At 46.2% G+C, this 24029-nt stretch overlaps 1 protein-coding gene across 1 annotated transcript in view; it reads right to left on the bottom strand.

Moving 5' to 3' along the window:
* Positions 1-1325: 1325 nt before the first annotated feature.
* NOP58 (NOP58 ribonucleoprotein) overlaps positions 1326-24029 on the bottom strand; it is a 130460-nt gene continuing 107756 nt past the window's right edge. Inside the window, exons 13-15 of the mRNA XM_078680229.1 lie at positions 7390-7529; positions 6231-6343; positions 1326-1652 (exon numbers count right to left, since the gene is read on the bottom strand). Coding sequence (XP_078536355.1) covers positions 1596-1652; positions 6231-6343; positions 7390-7529 — 310 coding nt within the window. The 3' untranslated portion in view covers positions 1326-1595. The remainder of the gene's footprint in view (positions 1653-6230; positions 6344-7389; positions 7530-24029) is intronic.

The raw sequence follows: 24029 nt of genomic DNA, 5'->3' as shown, positions 1-24029 counted from the left end.
TTTGGTTAAAAGTATGGCAAAATCCAGCAGCCACGTTAACTAGAGAAATTATAGTTGACTGCCTTAAATGTGACAAGGATGGAAACACTGTGGTTGGCAGCTGTCAAGGCTAGCCTGACTACTGTAAATCGTGCCCATATCTTTACAAACCTAAGTCATTTGGTGGGTCTTAACAAAAAGATTGTTCAGGAGGCGTGGCATGAGATATAAACAAGAACTCTCGAAATCTTCAGTCGCCCTCTATATAACCCCTCAAAATTGCCAGCTAGCTATCTCCTAAAAGTCACTAACCATTGGGACCGAAGCCTGCTCTTTTGCCTTAGGGCTGGTACTTTAAAATACCTACTGTGCTTCCCTTTAGGCTTCAACAGCAACCTTAAGCAAATGCCCTGTCCCTGCAGTAAATCGTGGTGATCAATCTATTTTAAATGTTTTATTCTTTTACAAAATATATAGTAAACAGCTGTTGATTACCTTTAAGTCTTCGGCCATTAAGAATATCCCTATATGCCGCTTTAAAATCCGTAAGCTTAACGGAGAAAATTAAATTTTCTGCGTTAGCACTTTTTTTTTAAAAACTGCTATTTGTTCTCACGCCTCCATGAGCACTGTATAAGTAGTCCTGATTGCAATTTTTATTTCCTTTTGCCTCTGTGGATTTAATAGTCTAATTAGATGCACTTTATTACACCATGCTACTTATACTGGACTGTTTTCAATTCTGCTGCTATTCGTTAAACTATTTGCACTTTATCACACTAAGCTGTTACATTTTATGAAACACCTTATCAGTCTTGATCATTTTGTATTTACATTACCTTGCTGCTATTTCGTCAAACTATTTGCACCATATTACATCATGCTGCTACATTCCAGGTAACACCTGGTTATCAGCCCTAATTAAATCATAAGCTTATGATGAACTAGCCGTGCTGTTCTGCACAATGTATACATCCCTGTGTATTTATTGTTTTAAGCCATGTGTTTATTGTTTTAACCATGTAATGATTTTTAATGTACATTTGTGCTGGTATTTTGCTCTGCACTTTCATGGATATTTTATATCCGAAAAGATAATTGAATAAGCCAGCAAATGAGTGACAATTAAGCCATCCGTTGATATGCAGCAGCTGAGCTCAATGACCATAATATTGTGTGTGCGGTCTGATATAAGAGTCCTAAAAAAGGACACAAATTAGGCCTGGATGCTTTTAATGATAAGTTCATGAAGGCTTAAAAGCAAACTTCCCCAGATAGCAAAATAACAGCCTCTGCACTCAAGGAGGCAAACAAACTTCTTACTACTTTAAATAATTAAACCAATCTTTAAAATAGGTTACCTTTTTATAAGAATTACAAAATAAAAATACAAGAAACTGAAATTGGCAACGATCTTCCTCCCAATTAACGGTATCTCCATTAGTCCGAGTAGAAAAATAACAAGGCTCATGATCTTCGGTTCAGGGTGAATAATCTTAACCCTCTTTTCCAACACCTCTCCCCTTACAGAACTTTCTGCAAGGACATTCAGCGATGAATTTCACAAAGTGTCCAGGGTATAAGATTAAGAACGGAGTCCACACTGGGTATTCCAATTAATCCTCTGTAGGTTCTTCTTTGATTTTCTTTTTCTTCTTCTTCTTTTTTGGTGGCTGTAAAAATAAAATACAATAAAACTTAACACAAAAAGTAATATGGTCAAAACAACAAATAAAATAGGTGGGGATTTTGCCAATCATTCATATGTTCAAATGCAGAGTTGAAGGATTTGTCAATACTGCCGATCATAAGAAAATAAGTATAAAAACACATGTAGTACGTATGCAGATGCAGAGTGTAATATGCTATGTTTACTATTGTGGACTGTGTGTGTTGGCAAGGGTTTAATCCGAGCAGGGAGATAAAACATTGAAGAGGCTGTATGATTTAGCAAACTTGTAACCTGGAATATCTGAGAATCAATAGGGCTTTTCATATGTCAACATTGTACTGTTTTAATATGGATTTGATCTTTTCACTGTAAGAATGTGTTAACCTTTCACTAAATAGCCTGTTACTCAGCCGTATTTTTTTGGGGAGTAGCTATATTTATTTGTTCTAAAAAGAAGTGGCTTATAATAACTTATTACTCTACCTGCTAAGGCAGCACCGGAGGGGGTCGATAAAATTGCAGATTCCTCACCTTTTGAATATTCCCCCAGGAGTGAAGACTGGATCCAGAAAATATTCAGCAGTACCCCTGCGCCAGTAGGTAGCTCCGCAGTGATTTTGTTCTGCTTTGGAAGGGATGTGTGAAGTTGCATATAAGCACCACACATGCACACTACAAGTTGCTTTTTGAACTGTCTGAGACCTCAAGCATGGAACACAATCGCAGATTGGCTTGGAGCATAATCCCAAATGGACTTGTACCGGTGTACAGTTCTCTAAAGGGCCTTTTCAGAATGAAAGTTCACAGAAGGTAAAAGATGGGAGAGTCGGTTGAGGAACCTGCAGTTAGTCCATACCAGATATGAGGTTACACAGGCAAGTAATTTTTTCTTCTGACTGTAATTGTGAGGAAAGGTCCTTCTTGCAGACTCTTCCCTGCTTTTGCTAAATTCATATCTGTGGCGCCGCGGCCAGGGCGACTGACGCTGGAATCTGGGGATCAGGGTTCGATCCCCGGCTCCGGCGGCAGGTTAGCCCAGCATCATGTGACTCTGGGCAATAGCTTGCTTAATCTTCCCGACGGCCCCCAGCGCCTAGAGACCCTTACGGGTGATTGTGCGCTTTACAAAATGTGGATTATTATTATTATTATATCTGGTTTACGGATTCTGAACACTGGGGCACTGGTATTTAACGCCTAGTGTGTGTGCTCTGATGCCTAAAGTATGTGTGTAATTGGCTAACACCAGACTGTCATTTATATCAATGAGTCCCTTGTATATGGTACTCATAAACCCAAGGCCTGTAAGCTAAATGGTCACTGGTGGAATGAAGCACTGATTGTGCCACAACTACTGTGACTAAGTGAAAACATGGCTCAATGCCCGCCACTTCAGCCTGACAGAGCAGTTTTAAAGCTGCAAATTGGACATGGCAAAATAAACACTTTGCTATGCTTAAGCCTTCCTTTTAAATACCTGCAAGTCATCCGTAAGGTAGGCCTTAAGTGGCCATGGGGAAAGGGTGCAGGGTATAAAAAATAAAAAATATATAGGACCTGTGCATGCAAGTTGTACATGTCCTGACAGTGAACATCTACAAAGTCTTTCACTGTAGCAAGGATGCCTCTCCCATAGAAAAGCAATGGATTACATTATATGCCTTCAGTTTGGAGTCAACCACTCAAATTAATAATTTAAAATGTAAACTTTTGTTTTTCATGTTCCTCATCGTCCTAGACACACCTCAGGGGTATGTCGAGAGCTCTGGCTAAAGGAAGAAAGATTGGACATTTTGGATTTGGGCACAGAGATGCACAGTGGGACTGCTTAGTGCCAAACCCCCCAGGAATGGATACAAGAGTCAGTAGGTTTGCCAGTGGGAATATTACTATTGGTTATAGAGTCTCCCCCAACTAAAAGCTAGTGTCGGGCAAAAAAGTGGCACCTTTGGCTACCTTCCTCAGTAGACTGTTGGACCTGTGGAAAATGGGAAGATTGCACCTGCTGAACTAAAGGACTGAAAGTCCAGAGGAGTGATTCTGGGCCTTACCTCTGGAGAGAAACTCCTAGGGATTAAGTGCTGCTACGTGAATCCAGGACAGAAGACTGATCACCAAGAGCTAGTTGGCTAGTCTCCTGTAAAGCTCCAGAAACACAAAATCAACAAAAAGCCAGCAATAAAGGAAAGCCCAACTGATCAGTTACAATTGAATTTGCCTAACTCACTAAGGGATGCCCAAAAGGTCCTGGCCCCTTGTCCTGTATTTGTGTACTCTCAGCCCCCCATTAAAACTGCTAAAGTGGTCACTTTTAAACTTTTTCACAAACCAACCAGAGGTTACCTTGGGACCACCGCCAAACCACAACAGTGGCAGATCCAAAAACTCAAACTCCTGAAAATCCTAGCTCCAGTTCCCCTGATATAATTTGTGTTTATTTTTGATGTCTAGTGGCTTAGTGAATATATGCTATTTTATTGTGTTATGTTGGACTGGACTGTTTTGGCACTGATAAATGCTTCACACTTGTTCCTATGAGTTAAGCCCGACTGTTCCGTGCCACAACTTCCCAAACTGAAATAAGGTTTAAATTAAAAGTAACCTACCTGACCCACAGACCCCTTATAAGTGACCTCATATTCCCAATGCTCACTGACCGATCTATCCCGCACTGTATAATGACTCACTCTGTTCGTATGTCATAATCTTGTCTTGAGATCTAGGACTGTCTGCAGTTTGTTTAAGTTGTACTACCTACATGTTTGGCAGGTGTTGGAAAATGATCAAAATGTTGGAACTTCAGCGATGTCAATCACCCTTTTTCCCCCCCTACATGTCATTGTAGGGCTGTTGCCTAACTTTCAAATGAATAACTGAATAAAATCTGTATAAAAAAAGTAACCTACCTGGACTGGATACAGCATATTAATACTTACCAGGTTAGGTCTCACAACCACCCTAATCAATAATCAACTTTTTCAGTGGAAATTCTGGATTGTATGACATGTGTTGCTCACCGCAGAGTATGGAATTTTACATCACAGAAATAGAAGGAAAATGCATGTTTGTAGCCGAGGTTTGAACTTTGTAAGGGCATCTAGGGAAGCCCAGTCCCACACTCTGCAGCTAGCCCTTCGTATCCACACTGCGTTTTAGGATGTTTGCATTGTGGGAATTAGGCAGAGGCACACAAGAGGGGTAGCAAGCAATGTTATCAGAAGTGTGGAAACAGTCTTAGGAATTTCGTTGATACCCACAGGCCCTGAAAGCTTCAGCCAAACGTGAGAAAAATGTTGTTAGCGATTTGGGCAAAGTTTGACGTTTGCATGGCATTGTGGTTGAGTGGGATCAGTGAAAGTTACACCACCCTGGACACCTCTGCGTGTACAGTGCTCAAATGTGTGAAGGGATTGGTATTGCTCCTGCTGAGTTCATCCACTATAGAAGTACATACCTACACAGGTTGGTTTTCGGACCTTCAGGACGTGCTAGTTTCAAATAGCAAATACTAACAAAAAGATAAGAATGTTCAACCCATGACTACTGGGTGTAAACTGGAATTCTATGTGAAGGTCAGCACTGCAGAAGTGTGGAACCAGCGGGAAGCAGGATTTTTTTGGGATACCCATCGGCCCAGGGAGTTTGTCACAAATCTGAGGGGAAAGTGTGATTTTATCTATCTACGCAAAGTTTGCAGGGCATGGTGGGTGAGTGGGATCAACGCAAATTACACCACCCTACACACCTTTAAGTGTTCAGTTATCAAATGGGGGGGGGTTTATTGCTCTTCCAAGTCCAGCTCGGTGAGATCTTTCAACCTCCAACAAATAAGCGCTTTCTCATACAAGATTCCTGAACATATGAAGCAACACCCATTAAGCAGTTTGCAAACTGCAGAATAGGCAATCCATGTGCCAGCGCAGTGATAGCAGCCTTAGCTCTGGTGGATTGAGCACTTAATCCATCCGGAGATTGCTTTTTGCCACCATCTCATTTTTTATGCAGAGAATGATCAAACGAGATATGGCCCTCTTCTGCTCTGCCTTGCCTATCTTTGCACCAGTGAATCCATTAACAAACCGATTGTCCAGTGTTTTTGATATAATTAATGTAAAAAAGAGGCTTGGGTTCTCAAACCTAGTATATGGCCTATGGCCCGAGTCACTGAAATTATGATACATTCAGTAAAGTAAAAGCTTTTTTTCTAAAACCCTACATTCGCAATAATGTAATACTTCTCTTCGCCAGTTTGAATAAAAGAACCTTTTCAAGCGGAAAGCACCAAAATAAACACAATATAAATAAAAAGTAACATGAAATATGCTCCTATATTGTTACTCCGAAGTTCTGGTAACATTTGAAAACCACGGGCTGTTTTGCTTTATGGTTTCAGGTGCCTAAAATCCCTTGATGGCACAAAGGCACACTCCATAAAACAAGGATTTCAATATGCTACTAGCGGAAGTACAATCTTCAGTAAGAACATGTAATGGCTAATACAATGAAACAGTCCAACAAGAAACCTTTGAGGCGCATAAAAACCACAAAATTGTTTTGATGTACAGAGAAATTAACTGACCTCAATTGCTACACTTGTGGAAGGCTCTTCCTCTTCTACAACCTCTACTTTTACTTTTTTCTTTTTCTTTTTCACTGGCAGTTCCTCAGCATGCTCTTCTTCCTCTGGCAACTCTGTTAAAAAATAAAACCATAAACAAAGAAGTTTATTAAGGCTGCCATCAAATGCAAGTAGGTACAATATTAGGTTACGTATGCCATAAAAAAAATAAAAAAAAGAACGGTTCAAGAACAAAATAGAAAAAAAATTGGTGTCAAATTTTAGAATTACAGAACATACACAAACAGGGTTTTTTTTTCATTTCCAACTTGGATTTTATAATTCTGCAATTAGATTAAATCCAAAAGGTATGGAACTTTAATCAGCTGTTCACAAAAGGTGGTCTCTACACACCGTTTTCACTTGTACAAGGACTGACGGCATACGTGCAAAAGTATTTTTTTTTGCAGAGTTTTATATAGCGCAAACTAGACCCGAATCGGGTCAGATGGCTGACATTCAATTTCACATCTGAACCGAATTTTCAAATGAAAAATGTCAAAACTAAGATAATAAAAGTAGTAGTGAAAAATCAATGTATTTAAATTGTGTTACTTTATTTGCAAGGTGTAACTATTGGGTAACGTGAAAATATGGAGGAAAAAATACTGTGGGAGACAAATATTGAGAATCAAATTATTGTGACGGTCAGTGCAAGTAAGTAAGCATAGATTTACTATTCTTATACCCGTTATTACGTAACTTTAAAATGAAGGTTAGCCTAGTAAAAATCAATTGTTACCTATAAATTATGACCCCCACAATGTTTTTGTTTTGATATTTACTCCTCCATATTTTGGTCCTATGATATTCTTACATCAGTTGTTTGGAGAAAATACCCCTAGAGAGTAATTGCTCAAGCATGCATTTTAACATTCAGCAAAACTTGGCTAGACCACTGCTGTATTTACAGGAAAGTAAGACTTGTGCTCCAAAGTCCTACTTTTCAACCCCCTGCCAGGCTGCGAGCTAATAACTTCCAGAAGATTTTGAAAAGGTCTACGTTAATTACATGTCCTATACAAGTCCTCTAGTCAGTCATTCTAGAAGCAAACCTCTTGCAAAACTCACTACTCTAAAAACTAGTTTGAGCACAAGAAAATATGCAGCTGGAACACACCTGCAATTTTTGCTTTTTTTGCCTTCTTTTCTTTAAACACAGGTTGCTCCTCTTCTGCTGCTTCCACTTCCTCAAACTTGCGTTTCCTTGGAACCGAGGGCAGTGTTGAATCGCCGGAAGGATCATAAGTTTTTACTTCACTGCAGTGGAAAGATGCAGAGAAAGTCAGCATAAGAATACACACATGATGGAGCCAATCATAAAATGGAAAACGGTAACAGTATATTATCAAGGTGTGTGTTATTAGCGGTGAATATTAGTATCACTCAATATCACGAAGGAGGAACCCAAGTGTTTTATTTAAGCAAGTAAGAAAAATTAAAATGCGTAAAGCAAATGATTAAGATTCTCTTTTGAAATCCAATTGTGAAAGGTGCGTATTTTAAGAACCATAAATATTTGAACCTAGTTCAGTTATGCATTTCAGAAGGATATCTACCCCCTAGTAACAGCTTGATGAGGTGAAAGAACAAACTTGGGAATCTCGCAGCAATTTTTTGCTGTATGGCATCCAATTCAAATGCCAAATATGGGAACTTATCAGAATTGTTGACTGAACCTGCAGGCAGGGTGATGCATATCATTTGCTAACAAAGCAAGGTGCGGCTGGGATGATCTACTCAAATACCATATTTTTAATCAAATAGTGGCTTTCCTTTGTTTGCTTCACTGTGCCTCCTTATGAGGGTTTACTGTTAAGTCATTGGAAGTAGCATTCATGACTCACCTACCTTTAGTGGACATGAGGTGTGACCATTTTTCAAAGTAAAACCCATTGTGTGGTAGAGCACTGTCATTTACAGACGATACATTTTCCATCAAACTTTTCACATGAACAGTTTTACTGACAAAACTATATAACACTTAAATGATAATGTGTTGAAATAGTGTTTGTGATGGTTTATCATGTGTGGATCACCATTTACTGATATTTACATTTTGTTTAAACCCCTCCACCCCAAAAACACCTTACAGCTTTTCTTTTTAGGTCTTGCCTATGCAACATGCATGCGCTGCAAAGGAAAAAAGACCTTTTGGGATCGCTTTGGCTTTTTTAGCCAAGCACGTGCATGCGTTACATTGCCTTCAATGGCAACGCGTGCACGTCAGGAGATTCACTTGTGGGAGCGAGCGCCACCATATGGCAGCAATTATCACTCCCGCAAGTGAATCTCGCAACCCCGACCTTACCCCTGCTGCCGCGCGCGCGTTGCTCCCATCAGCCTGCCGCGCTTGTGCTTGTTTTTGCGCTAGTTTTAGATGAGCAGCTGCAGCAGAACTCGGCCCTAGTGCCGTCCCCAAAAAAGTAGGCCTGGCTGGAGGCGCCCCCTTCATCAGCCGGAGTGTTTGGATTCTGGGCGGGGGTCCCAGCTTTCCTTTGCTCGTTACACGCTGCTCTCATACTCTGCCTACCCTTCTACCAAGCCCTCCCCGCGCGCAGAGCGCCTGTGCCAGCCACAGGGCATAAATGTAGACCCTGTCACCAGGCTGCCTCACCTATCACGTGCCCAACTTCGCATTCACGGACAGCAGTAACCGGCAGCGGAGGAGCTTATGCCGGTCTCTCGTGAACTGATGAGGCGGAAGCATAGGAGACTAAGCCTATCATAATATTCAGGGAAGAGCGACAGATGCCGCCATGCCCAGGGTAGAGGGGCTGGCGCCGCCCGCCAAAAGCGATGCTAGCATATCAACGTGAAAAGCAGCTTTGGGTAGGGGTTTGTTTTGTGTATTGGATTCTCAAGGTTTTCAGAATCTAAAAATAAAAAATAAAAATGGCTGTGGAGGTTGAGTGAGACCGCATCATTCGTGATTGTTTTGCGAAAGGATTTAGTTCTGTCAATGTAATAAAGAAGGGCTCTTTTCAAGTCTAGGGTGTGTAGAGCGCTTTCTGCTACAGAGTCTGGATTTTGAAAAAACACTGGCAACTCCACTGATTGATTAAGATGAAATGTAGCGATGACTTTAGGAAGGAATTTTGGATTTGGTCTGAGGACCACTTTGTTACGATGTAATTGTAAAAATGGTTCCTATATAGTGAAAGCTTGAATCTCACTTAATCTTCTAAGGTAATGGCAACTAGGAAAGCTGTTTTCCATGTGAGGAACTGTAGTTCACATTTGTGTAAAGGTTCAAATGGGGGTCCCATGAGCCTGGTAAGAATATTTAGGTTCCACACTGGAGGGTGGTAACATACGAGGAATGATTCTTTTTAATCCTTCCATAAATGCTTAATTGCAGGGACTCTAATTAGTGACAAATGTTGTCTTGTTTTGTAAGTACGCAGCAAGTGCTGCAAGATGTAAACGTATAGGAGTATGCTAGATTACATTCTTTGTAAGTGCAGTAGATCGCAAATGATTTTCTGGATGGAAGCATCCAGTGGGTCAATATGATTATTGGTGCAGTAAATGGCAAACCTTTTCCATTTTGCAGCATAGCAAGCTCTAGTAGTGGGTCGTCTGGCTTCTTTAATGATGTTCACACAGTCTGGTGGCAGGTTATGGTTACTAAACTCTAAGACTTCAGGAGCCAGATTCAGTTGACTTGGATTTGGATGTCTGATCTCTCCATGGTTCTGCATTAACTGGGATGGGGACAGGCAGAGTCTTTGGTGTGGAATTAGTGAGAGTTCTAGCAGTCTTGTGAACCACAGTTGGTGTGCCCATGTGGGAGCTACTAAGATTAGTGAGAGACTGTTGTCGGAGAGCTTGCGTACCACAAGTGGGAGTGGCGGAAAAGCATATGCTAATCTGCCTGACCAGTTCATCCATATCGCATTGCCGTTGGACAACGGGTGAGGAAACCTGGCGGTGAAGGTTGGGCATTTTGCGTTGTTGTGGGTGGCGAACAGATCTATGTCTGGTTGGCCCCACTTGTGGAAAAATAGTAGAAGAACTTGTGGATGTAGCTCCCATTCTTGAATCGGTTGTGTCTGTCGACTTAACAGATCTGCAATCTGATTGTGAACTCCTGGAAGGTGTTCCGCTAGTTGAATATGCTACTTACCAGTATGCATCTTTTCTTGGCATGTAGGGCTGCTGACATTCATATCTATAGCATAGATCGCCGCCTAGTGTTGGGTCCGGATGATTGCACATGGTTGTCCTGGAAGAGTCTTCGAAGTATCACGAGATAGGTGGCTCCTCCCCTGGACTACAGTGCGCATGGGCATCGACTCCATCCCCAGATTGTTTTTAGCCATTGCGGCGAAGATGGAGTGTAACAGAGTGAGCGATGACCATGCTAAGAGTAAGTGTAAATTCTGCAGCCGCTACAGGCGCCGGGGAGGAGGGTGGGCGATATGAATGTTAGCAGCCCTACATGCCAAGAACAGATGCATACTGATAAGTAGCATATTCAGTTCGAGGCATGTGGGCTGCTGAATTCACATCTATAGCATAGAATATACAGCAGTCCCTCCATTAGCGGCGGCCGCCTGTGCCAGCTGCAGAAGTTTGAAAAAGTGTTTTTAAAACAGCCTGCCCTACAGCTGCCTGCTGCTTGGAGTGCACATCTACACTGTAGTGTTTTGTAAATGTGTGTGGGGTAGACCATGTGGCTGCTCTACAAATGCCTTCTAAAGGGATATTTCCAAGGAAAGCCATTGAGGCCCCCAACTTGCGGGTGGAGTGGGCCCTTGGGGGGAGGGGGGATCGTTAAAGTGCGCTTAGCCTTGTGATAGCAAATTAGAATACACTTAACGATCCACCTGGCTATACCTACTTTGGAAATGGGGTTGCCCTTGTGTTGTGCGGAAAAGGCAACAAAAAGTTGTTTTGTCTTCCTAAAATATTTGGTACATCAAAGCCCTTTTGACGTCAAGAGTGTGGAGCATTCTTTCTGCCACCGACTCAGGATTTTGGAAGAACACAGGCAGTTCAATAGTTTGATTGACATGGAACTGTGAAACCACCTTAGGAAGAAATTTAGGGTTAGTGCGCAGCACCACCCGGTTGGAGTGAATTTGAATGAATGGCTCCTGTACAGTGAGCGCCTGGAGCTCACTAACACGTCGCAGTGACGTAATGGCTATTAAGAAAGCCACTTTCCATGTTAAGAACTGAATTTCGCAAGAATGTAGAGGCTCAAAAGGTGGACCCATCAGTCGGGTGAGAACCACATTAAGATTCCATTCAGGAGCAGGCGGGGTCCTGGGAGGAATGACTCGTTTGAGCCCCTCAAGAAAAGCTTTAATGGCAGGCACTCTGAAAAGGGAGAGATGCTGCCTGTTTTGCAGATAAGCCGCTATGGCGGATAAATGAATTCGAATGGAAGCATATACCAGATTGCATTTGTAAAGTTGTAACAGATAACAAATGATGTTGTGCGTGGACGCGTCAAGCGGGTCAATGTTGTGGTCCACGCAATAAATGACAAACCGCTTCCATTTGGCTGCGTAGCATGCTCTGGTGGTGGGCTTTTTCGCCCCCCGTATGATATCCATGCAGTCAGGAGGCAAGTTGAGGTAGCCAAACTCTAAGACCTCAGGAGCCAGATCGCCAGGTTGAGCTGTTGCGGATCTGGGTGCTGAATGTCGCCATGGCTCTGCATCAAAAGCCTGGGTGTGAGGTGCAGCCTTCGATGCGGTACTACGGAAAGTTCTAGAAACGTGGCGTGCCCACGTTGGAGCAACCAGGATGAGCGTCATCGAGTGCTGCTTTCGTGCCACCAGCGGTATTAGAGGTGCTGGGGGAAAAGCGTACGCAAATTTGCCTGACCAGTTCATCCATATCGCATTGCCCTGCGACTGTGGGTGCGGGAACCTGGCGGCAAAGCTTTGGCATTTTGCGTTTTCCCTTGTGGCGAACAGGTCGATCTCTGGATGACCCCACTGCTGGAAGTACGGGCGGAGTACTGATGGATGTATCTCCCACTCGTGCATTTGGTGGCTGTACCTGCTGAGCAGATCCGCCATCTGATTGTCCTTGCCGGGGAGGTGTTCCGCCAAGAGGAAGATGTTCCTCTGTATGGCCCACTTCCACATGCTCTGAGCCAGATGAGACAACTGTGGAGAGTGTGTACCTCCCTGCTTCCGAATTTAGTACATGGCCGTCATGTTGTCCGTCCGGATCAACACGACCTTGTTGCACAGATGTACCTTGAATGCCTTCATTGCCATGAAGATTGCCATCAGCTCTAGGTGGTTGATCAGCTCTAGGTGGTTGATGTGCATCCTCTTTTGCTGCGTTGTCCATAGTCCCTGCACTGTGTAGTGGAGCACGAGCTCCCCAACCCTGGAGAGATGCGTCCGTCGTTAGTATGATCTGTGGCACAGGCTCCTGGAACGGTCGTGCCTTGCAAAGGTTGTGTGGATTCCACCAATGCAGAGAGTTGTATGCACGACCGGTCACCAACACTAGGTCTTTTAACTGTCCGTGAGCCTGATTCCACGGACGTGCTAAGCACTCTTGAAGCGGACGCATATGTAGTCTCGCGTGCGGTACTATGAAGATGCAGGAGGCCATCATGCCTATCAACTGCATGAACACTCGTGCGGGGAGCGAGTGTTGCGGCCTGAATTTCTTTATCAGCAATCAATTGAATGCTGTTGATCCTCACAGAATTTGGCTGTGCTGTGGCTGCCAGAGTGTTTATTGTTGCGCCTAGATACTGCCGCACATGGGCGGGCTGAAGGTGCGACTTTTGGTAATTCAGTGAGAATCCCAGATTGTGAAGAAGGTGAATGGTGTGAGACATGCTGGCAGCACACTGCTGGGCCGACTTCGCTTGGACAAGCCAGTCCAAATAAGGGTAGACGTGAACGTTTTGTCTCCTGAGGTGCGCAGTCACTGTCGCCAGGCACTTTGTAAACACCCTGGGCGCTGTAGTCACTCCGAAAGGGAGGACTTTGAATTGGTAATGCTGATCCTGAATGGTGAATCTGAGGTATTTTCTGTGTGACGGATGTAGCGGAATGTGAAAATATGCACCTTTTAGATCTAATGTTGCGAGGAAATCCCCCTGATTGAGCAACGGAAGAACCTGCTGCAGTGTGAGCATATGAAAGTGTTCTGATAGAATGTATAGGTTTATGGGTCTGAAGTCCAGAATGGGTCTGAGGGAGCAGTCTTTCTTTGGGATTAAAAAGTACAAGGAGTACACTCCTGTACCTCTTTGTTCCACTGGTACGATCTCGATTGCCCCTTTCTGCAGCATGACTAGTACCTCTTGCTGCAATAAGTGCAAATGGTCTGTGGACATAGGACGGTGTTTTGGGGGTATGTTGGGTGGAGTGGATGTCAACTCCAGACAATACCCGTAATGGATAAGCTTTCTGACCCACCTGTCTGTGGTGATGGATTTCCAGACTGGCAGGAACTGTTGGGAGTCTCCCCCCAACTGGTGTTGTATGGTCGGGGGCAGTGACAAGGCGTCACTGTTTGTTCGCGGCTTAGGATCGGGAGCTGTTGTTTCCACGACCTCTGCCCTTGGCGCTGTTTCCACGATAGCCACCTCTACTCTGTTTGTTGTATGAGGTTTGTGCACCACTCTTAGTGTACTGTGTTTGCTGGGACATCTGGCCTCTGGAAACACCTCTTGCTTGAGCGACGAAAAGTACTACCCCTGAACTGCTGGGACTGAAGAGCCCCCATACACTTTGCAGTCTCGGTGTCTTTTTTGATTTTTTTCCAGGGTGGTGTCCACCTCCGGTCCAAATAAGTGATCAGGGTTAACAGGCTGATTCAGGAATGGTGGCTTGTATCTCCGGTTTGAACCCGGAGATTCTGAGCCAGGCCTGACGCTGCAACATTACACTGGTGTTAATGGCCCTGGCCGCGGTGTCCGTAGCGTCCAGGGCACACTTAATAGAAGCATTTGAGATGAGTTTCCCTTCCTGAATGAGCATCTCTGCTGCCTCCTTATATTAGTCTGGCAAGTGTTGTAACCGGGTTTCAAGTGCAACATAATGTGCCCTGTCATATCTGGCCAAGAGTGCCTGTGTGTTAGAAATGCGCCAGATATTGGCCGCTTGAGCCGCCACCCTCTTCCCTGATGCTTCCAGCACCTTAGATTCCTTGTCAGGGGAAGGAGCATCACCAGTAGTTTGTGAATTTGCCCTCTTCCGGGCATTAGAAACAACTAGCGAGTCCAACGGCAACTGGCCCTTGATGTAGGTAGGGTCGCCAGGTGCCGGCTTGTATTTTTTTTCAATTCTGGGGTTTATAACCCTGGCACGTGTGGGTTCTTTAAAAATGTCTGCAGCATGTTTCAAGACACCCTTCAGCATTGGCAGAGTCTTAACGGTCTTTTCAGAGGTGGAAAAGGTGTCAAACAGAAAGTCTACTTCAATAGGGTCAGCATGAAGCTAGACGTCATGATTCTTGGCTGCCCTCTCAATAAGCGCATTAAATCCCGCAGAATCCTCAGTAGGGGAGGTTTTGACAGTAAACACTTGATGGTCCGGGGCAGTTTGTGGATCCCCTGGGTCCGCAGCATCTGCCCATGTGTCATGCTGATCTTCAGGATCAGTGTCGGCAGGGTAGTTGTATTCATCATAGGCACCTTCCCAAGCCTCCACATCCGAGTAAGTGGGCGAGAGTGGAGCAGTGTCCTGAGCACGTGGATTAAGCAGTTCAACAAGAACTGGGGAATCTGTGGAATCCTTTTTCTTCTTCAAAGGAATCGTGTATGACTCCATAGGCTGTGCCGGAGTAATCTTTCGCTTGTAGATGGAAAGTTTACCGGTGTCGGCGTCGATAAATTGTTCCGACTGCTCCTCCAGTCGGGGTTGTCGATGTTTTGTGCCTACAACTGCAGGGGTAGGCTTCGGCCCCGTGGATACCGTCATGGACGCCTCGACGACCTTCCTGGGCGCGAACGCCTTCGGCGCCGCTTTTGGCGGCAGCGTGAACTGAATCGGTGGCGTTGACTTTTGCGGTTTAGAGGCTGGCTTCGGGGCGAAGTATCCTTCGGATCGACCGCGGAAGCCTTGTCCTTAATGCGCTGCAACGAGTCCGACACCTGCTTCGATAAGGATGCGGACGGTTTCGTCGACTGAACAGGTGCTCTTGAGCCACTACCATGTGCGGACTCTAGGGGAGCAGTACTCTTGGCCCTGTCGGGCCGACGTGCAGGATCGACAGCTTTTGGAGCTCCGAGTCCTTTGACCGTGTCGACGGCCTTAGGCGTTGACGTCTTCGGGTCGACCGCCTTGACAATCGCTTTCGGTGCCCCAGCCTTCGGCTCGACGCCCTTGAGCGACTTCACCTGTTCGACAACCTTCTTTGGCTTAGTCTGCTTCGATAGGTCCGAAGACGTGGAGCAGACCAATGCGACAGGCGCTTTCTGTTTCGACGGCGCCTCTATCACTTTCGGTTTTGTCGAGACCGAAGCTTGTACCTTTGGTTTCGATTTGACTAATGGCGGCTCCGCAGAAGTGTCCGTAGCCGGGCCCGGAGGCGAGACCGTGGATCTAGGTGTAAGATCTTGGGTAAGGCCATGTGGCGATCCCTCGACCTGAACCTTAGTTAATGTCCGAACGGGGCATAGCTCTTCGCCTGAGCTATCTTCCGTGGCCCCATAGGCCTCATCGTCGTCTCCTACCTTGTCGACGACATCGTCTTCTGTATCGAGCATTTCTACGTCTGCGTCGTAGTTGGAGTCGATCTCTGCCGCTGGAATGGAAATCGGCTCACGAACTTCCTGCTCCTTCTCCCTCCGTATCGAAAATGTTCACCGGGTCAGGTGCCGTCTGCTGGGCCTCCTGGCGCGCCACGCGCCGAAGTCGAATCGTCTTCTTGGAGCGAAAACGAGAACAAGCCATACAGTTGGCTTCATCGTGATCCGGCGACAGGCACTTGTTGCACACCGGGTGGACGTCGATGTGGGGATACTTGGAGTTGCACACGGGGCACCTCTTGAAAGGGCTCCGTTCCATGATGTGTCGTCGAATAAGTTGTTGCGTTGACTGGGCCTCGAGCACCGAAGAGCCACGCGACTCCTCTGTATGTCCGACTCGGGAACTGAGCCGGAACAGAGCTGGGCACCGAACGCAAGACAATACCGACGATATAGGAAAGGCCTTTGGGCGAAAAGAAAGTTTTTATCGAATCCGAATTTGAGTGATCAAATATGCATCCGAACCCATCTGGGGATGAGTCGATGCCCATGCGCGCTGTAGTCCAAGAGAGGAGCCACCTATCTCGTGATACTTCGAAGACTCTTCCAGGACAACAATGTGCAATCATCCGGACCCAACACTAGGCGGCGATCTATGCTATAGATATGAATTCAGCAGCCCACATGCCTCGAACAGATATTTTTTGTGGAATACCCATCTCCAAATGTTCTGTGCAAGCTGGGACAGTTGCAGAGAATGTGTGCCTCCTTGTTTCTGTATGTAGTACATGGCTGTCGTGTTGTCTGTCCGGGTCAAGACAGCTTTGTTTTGAAACATGTACTTGGAAAGATTTTAGTGCTAGGAATATTGCTAGTAGCTGTAGGTGACTGATGTAGAGCACTCTTTGTTGAGTGGTCCATCTTCTCTGAGTTGTATGTCCTAATAGATGGGCTCCCCATCCAGTGAGTGATGAGTCTATTGTAAATACTATCTGTGGAAGAGGTTCGAGGAACGGACGCTCTTTGGACAAGTTTTTGGTGTTCCACCACTGCAGAGAGCGATGTGTGCGGCTGTCCACCAACACCAGATCTGTAAGTTGTCCTTGAGCCCGATTCCACTGATGTGCTAGACATTCTTGTAATGGACGCATTTGAAGTCTTGCATATGGTACAATAAAAATGCAAGATGCCATCATGAGTTGCATGAACACTCTGGCTGGGCTTGAGCTTGAAATTTTGTGACCAAGGCTTGAATGCTCACTATCCTGGGTGGACTGGGATATGCTGGAGCTGTAGCAGTGTTTGTGGCCCCTAGATATTGGTGTATATGAGAGGGCTGGAGATGAAACATGGTGTAGTTGATCGTGAACCCCAAGTTGTGTAATGTTGGAATGGTTTGATGAGTGTGTTGAACACACTGATTGAATGACTTGGCTTTTATCAACCAGTCGTCTAGATATGGGAAGACATGAAATTGTGGTCTTCTGAGATGTGCGGCTACTACTGCAAGGCACTTTGTGAACACTGGGTTCAGTTGTCACCCCGAATAGAAGGACTTTGAACTGATAGTGTTGTCCGTCTAGGTCAAACCTTAGATACTTCCTGTGAGATGGATGTATGGGAATGTGAAAGTAGGCGTCCTTGAGATCTAGTGTGGCAAGGAAGTCGCCTTGTAACAGCGGGAGCACTTGTTGCAGAGTGATCATGTGAACATTATCAGAGTGTATATATAGGTTGAGGGGCCCGAGATCAAGAATTGGTCTTCGTGTCCCTCCTTTTTGGGTATTAGGAAGTACAGCGAGTAAACCCCTGTTTCTTGATGTTGTAAGGAAACAATCTCTATTGCGTTCTTTTGAAGCAATGAGAGAACCCATTGTTTCAGTAGCGTGAGATGTTCTGTGGACATAGGACACTGCCTGGGTGGTATGTGTGATGGGGTGGCTGTAAGTTCTAGGCAGTAACCATACTGGATAGGAGTAGTTTCTGTCCTGTAACTCCAGTTTTGTAGTAGGGGTATCTCTGTTATAGTCATAATCTAGTGAATAGTCCCGCCCATGTGCGTGGACCCCGGAGCAATCAAAAATAATCTTACAGTGTCAAAAAATGCAGAAATGCATAGACACTTAAGAGAGAATTTAAAGACAGATAATGCAGCCTAAAAAGGCTACACTGTCCAGTACTTCAACTAGAAATTCCACCATAAAATCCACAAAACAGCAAACGCCTGTACAGATTTCCATTGCTTTAACAGCAAACTCCCTCAGGAAGGAATGATAGAGAGAAGAACCTGGACAGACAAGCCCCATAGGCTGCCATTATGTGGCTCAGAACAGGATACTGTGCCTTTAAGAGAACTTTCCAGAACTTCACAGTATCCCAGAATGCACTGCAGGTCCCATTTACTTTGTTCTTTTTGAAGGCGTAACACGCCAGACCTGTAGCATTCCTTAAAGGAATATGTCTCTCTCCACCGGGGAGGAGGGAGGGCGCTTATGACTATAACAGATACCCCTACTACAGAACTGGAGTTACAGGACAGAAACTACTCCTTCTGTAGTAGGGGATCTCTGTGTTTAGTCATAATCTAGTGAATAGAATGGCAAGCCCATCCCCACACCAAAGCGGCGGTGGAGAAAAGAGAATCAACACCACTATTGTGCGAACAGATTTCGCAGAGAAGCCTGTCCAACCTGAGAATCTGCCCTAGCATCAGTGTCCAGGCAGTAATGCTTAGCAAAGGTATGAACCGACTTCCAAGTGGCCGCCTTGCAGATTTCTGCAATCGGAACATTACGGAGCAATGCCGTCGTAGCAGCCTTGCCCCTGGTGGAATGAGCCTTAGGCTTACCTCCTAAGGTCTTATTAGCTTTGTGGTAACACAGCTGTACGCAGGACACAATCCACCTAGAGATAGACTGCTTAGAGGTCGCAAGACCCGTCCTGACTGATCCATAATTGATGAACAATGGGTCTGACCTACGAATATCACTGGTTTTATCCAGATAAAATTCCAGCACCCTCCGAACATCCAGGGAATGCAAAGACCTTTCCGCTGGAGATGAAGGATTCTGAAAGAACGTAGGTAAAGTTATAGTCTGGTTGATATGAAAATCAGAAACAACCTTGGGAAGAAACTTAGGGTGAGTACGCATAACAACCGTAGCAGCATGAAATACAGTATAAGGTTCTTGGCAACACAACGCCTGAATTTCACTCACCCTGCGGGCCGATGTAATGGCCACGAGGAACGCCGCCTTCCAGGATAGGTGCTGCAACGAAGCCTTATGAATAGGTTCAAAAGGCTCCTTCATCAACCTGGACAGCACCACATTCAAGTCCCATGAAGGCGAAGGAAGCCTGACAGGAGGGAATACTTTCTTCAAGCCTTCTAGAAAATCCTTGATCACAGGGATCTGGAAGAAGGAAGTCTGTGAAGGGCATTTCCTGTAGGCAGTCAAAGCAGCCAGATGAACCTTAATGGAATGGACATTAAGGCCAGACTGCGCCAGATGTAGCAGATATGAAGGATGACTTCTTCCTTGCATGTCGTAGGGTCATAGTTCGTAGACGAGCACCAGATGCAAAACCTCTTCCACTTGTAAGCATAAGAAGTCCTAGTGGAAGGTCGCTTAGCCTCCTTCAGTATGTCCATACAATCCTCTGGGAGATTCAAATGGCCATATTGCACTATTTCAGGAGCCATGCCGCCAAACTCAAATACGAGAGGTTGGGGTGCACCATCCACCCCCCGAACTTCGTGAGAAGGTCCGGCCTGCACGGCAGCTTCATGTGAGGAAGGAGAGACCGGTGAAGCAGGTCCGTGAACCACCACTGTCTGGGCCATTCCGGGGCAATCAGAATCATCTTCGCCCTGGAATGGGAGCTTGATGAGAACCGCTGGAATCAGGGGAATGGGTGGAAAAGCGTACAGAAAGCTGTTCGACCAGTCGATCCATAACGCGTTCCCCAGCGTCCCCGGCTGGTAGTACCTGGAGGCGAAGTCTCGGCATTTGCTGTTTTCGGCGGTGGCGAACAGATCTACGTCTGGAGTTCCCCACCTTGCGAAGACTTCTCCTAGTACTTCGTCGTTTATGACCCATTCGTGGTTTTCCTGAATCAGTCTGCTCAGCTCGTCTGCCTGAACATTCTGCACACCTGGCAGATGAGTGGCCGTTAGAGAGTCCTCGAGCCAGAAGCCAATGCCAGATCGCCTGCGCCTCCTGAGAGAGTGCGTGATCTCGAGCCCCCCTGCTTGTTGAGGTAATACATCGTGGTCGTATTGTCCGTCTGTACAAGCAGAGAGTTGGTCCGGAAGGACGGTTGAAAGGCCTTCAGCGCCAAGTGAACAGCCCTGAGTTCCAGGAAATTGATGTGGTACGTGGACTCAGACGGGGACCACGTCCCTTGAATCTGCAGATCTCCGGAGTGCGCTCCCCATCCCAGGAGAGAAGCATCCGTCACGATAGTCTGAGTGGGAATGTCCTCGTGGAAGGGAACCCCTCTGAGGAGATTCTCCGCTGAACACCACCACTTCAGAGACTGAAGAGCATGCAGAGACAGTCGTATCTTGTCGTCCCAAGAGCCTCTCCTATGGTCCCACTGATCTTCTAAGCACTCCTGCAGCGGTCTCATGTGCAGCCGCGCATGTGGTGTCAGGAAGATGCATGAGGCCATCGATCCCAGCAGAGAAGACACCGTCCTCACTGTCATGGATGGAGTGGACATGAGAGCCTGAGCCCTCCGAAGGAGTGATAAACGTCGCTCTTCCGAAGGAGACACGCTTGCCGACAGCGTATCGATGGAGGCTCCCAAGTACTGGATACACTGGACCGAGTCGGGACAGACTTGGACATGTTGATGTGCAACCCCAGCTTGTTCAAGAGAATGCACGTCTTCTGGAAGTGTGCTTGAGCTTCCGAGAAGGAGGCCTTGATCAACCAATCGTCCAGGTATGAGTAGACAAACACCTTGTTCTTCCTCAGGTGTGCCGCTACCACTGCCATGCACTTCGAGAACGTCCGGGGCGCAGACTTCAGCCCGAACGGAAGTACCGTGTACTGATAGTGATTGGTGCCGACTTGAAATCGCAGGAACTTCCTGTGTTTGTGTGCAATGGGCACATGGAAGTACGCATCCTGTAGGTCTATGGCGCAAAGCCAGTCTCCCCGCTGCAGCTGAGGATAAATCTGATGCAACGACAGCATGCAAAACTTTTCTCTGCGAATCCATTTGTTTGCCTGTCGCAAGTCCAGAATGGGCCTGGACGAATAGTTTTCTTACCTGTCGGTGTAGTTTTGCAGCTTGAAGATCTTTTTGGATTCACTATGCTGTGCATTATTCCGCGGTCTTGTGGTTGGGTCCGGATTCGTAGTCTTTTCTTTGTTTTTTTTTTTTTTTTCTTAGCCCAGGTGGGCGTCGGCGTTCACACCCCCATGGGTGTATTTCCGGTGACGTCGGCATGCTTCCTGCGGAAGCTCCCACTCTTGGGCGCCATCTTCGGGTTCTTTTTTTCCGTGTTTCTTTTCGTTTCCGAAGTAATGGCAATGTTCTATTTAGTTGGTATTTTACCGCTTTGTACTTTTTTTAAAACCTTTCTTTTGTTAACCACCTCTTCTCTCTCCAGCCTCATCTTTCTGGCGGAGGTGGGTGGGTTCGCTAGTGAATCCAGAAAGATCTTCAAGCTGCAAAACTACACCGACAGGTAAGAAAACTATTCGTTTTGCAGCGTGAATCTTTCTGGATTCACTATGCTGTGCATAGATTTCGTAGCGGTTTCTCATTTCTGTGGCGGTTGGGTGGAAGATGAGCGTTGGGTATTGAATATGTGCTGTAGCACCTTCTGTCCAACTTGAGCTTCCTTGTTCATCTGTATGTCCACACAGTAGTGCTTCGTGAACGTGTGCACCGAAGCCCATGTTGCCGCCAGGCATATGTCTTGTATGGGTGTGTTAGCCAGGAAGGCTATTGTAGCGCCCTTTTTCCTAGTGGAGTGGGCACGTGTCCCCTCTGCTAGCTCTTGTCCTGCACGCTTGTGGCAGAGTTGGATTGTCTGTGCGATCCATTGTGCAATTGTCTTTTTGGTTACTGCTTTTCCCATGTAACTGTTGGCAAATGACACAAAGAACTGTTTTGTTTTCCTGTGTCCCTTCGTCCTTTCGATGTAGTGCATGACTGCCCTTCTGGCGTCCAGGGTGTGCAGAGCTCGCTCAGCGGCAGTTGGTTTTTGGAAAAAACTCGGTATCTGTATAGACTGGTTCATGTGGAATTTAGATACCACCTTCGGCATGAAGTTTGGGTCAGTCCTCATCACAACCCTGTCATTGTGTATTTGTATGTAGGGTTCTTGTAGCGTCAGAGCCTGAAGCTCGCTTACTCTGCGTAGGGACGTTATTGCAACCAGAAAAGCTGTTTTCATAGTCAGCATCTTTAAGGACGCCTTGTGGAGCGGTTCAAAGGGCTCTTTCATGAGTTCCGTTAGGACTATGTTCAAGTTCCATGCAGGTGGCGGCACCCGCTTGGGCGGTGCGATCCTTTTCGCCCCTTCTAGGAATCTCTTCACCACCTGTGATGTGAAGAAACTCCTGCACGTTTCACCCCTTGTGTAGGCGACTATTGCTGCTAAGTGAACCCTCAAGGAGGATGAGCTAAGGTTCTTCTCCAGCAAGTGCGTCAGGTACTTTAGCACTGTGGAGTCCCTCTTCATCTTATTTTGAAGTCTTTCTTGTCTACACCATATAGTGAACCTCTTCCATTTCGCAACATAGCACTTCCGAGTGCTAGGCCTTCTTGCCTCCCGCAGGACCTTCAGTGTACTTTCTGGCAATCTTAAATGTGCGAACTCTATGTCCTCAGGAGCCACGCTACTAGGCTCATGCTCTCTGGCTCTGGGTGCAGCACCTCTCCGTTCTGCATGGAGAGTAAGTCTTTCCTCCTGCTGAATCTGTGGGGTGCACACTGTGTCATTTCCATGATCTGCGAGTACCATGTCTGCCTCGCCCACTGTGGTGCGACCAGTATCAGTGTCATGTTGCTCGCTCTGCCCTTGCTCAGTACTCTGTGCATCAGTGGTATCGGGGGAAAGGCGTAGGCAAATGTCCCTGACCAATCTATCCATAGGGCATTCCCCAGTGACCCCTCCTCGGGCTGCCTGGATGCGAAGTTTCGGCATTTTGCATTCTGGCGTGTGGCAAACAGGTCCACCGATGGAGTTCCCCATCTGTCGAATAGGTGCCTTGTCTCCTGAGCATTGAGCTCCCACTCGTGGGATGCTGAAGTCTGCCTGCTGAGCCAATCTGCTTGTATGTTGTCCTTCCCTGGCAGGTGTATGGCCAGCAGGTCTATCTTGAGAGGGATTGCCCACCTCCATATCTCCTGTGCTAGCGTTGAAAGCGGGGCTGACTGGGTGCCCCCCTGCTTGTTGATGTAGAACATCGCAGTGGTATTGTCTGTTTGTATCAACACCTTGTGATTGTACAGTCTTGTCTGGAAGGCTTTCAGTGCAAGGAAGATTGTCTTCAATTCTAAGTAATTGATGTGTTTTGTGGCATCCGTCGGTGTCCACAGTCCTCTCACCTTGAGCTCCTCCATGTGAGCGCCCCATCCCTTCAGGGATGCGTCTGTGGTGATGGTCACTGTTGGCGTTGGGGGCGTTAGAGGCTTTCCCCTTGCTATGTTCTCCATGGTCCACCATGTCATCTCCTTCTGCACTGCGTGCCAACCACTAGATCCTCCCAACTGCCTGTAGCTTGTGACCATTGCTCCTGTAGCCATTCTTGAATGGGTCTCATGTGGAGTCGTACATTCGGTACCAGGTGGATGCATGATGCCATCATCCCCAAGATCTTGCTCGCAGTCCTCACTGTCCGAGCTTGTCCCTTCCGGTAGAGGCGAGTTTCCTTCACCAGCGCCCTCGCCCTCTTCTCGCTGGGGAACACCTTGCCCTGTAAGGTGTTGATCTGTGCTCCCAGGAAGATCTTCACTTGTTCTGGCTCCATTGATGATTTCTTCCAATGGATGGAGAACCCCAGGTTTATGAGCGTGCTGTATGTGCGTGCCGCTTGCATTTCTGGTATGAGTTT

This window comes from Lissotriton helveticus, chromosome 3_1, assembly GCF_964261635.1.
Source record: "Lissotriton helveticus chromosome 3_1, aLisHel1.1, whole genome shotgun sequence".
Classification (NCBI taxonomy): Eukaryota; Metazoa; Chordata; class Amphibia; order Caudata; family Salamandridae; genus Lissotriton; species Lissotriton helveticus.
The sequence above is the reverse complement of the archived record's forward strand: the minus strand, read 5'-3'. Positions and strand labels throughout refer to the sequence as shown.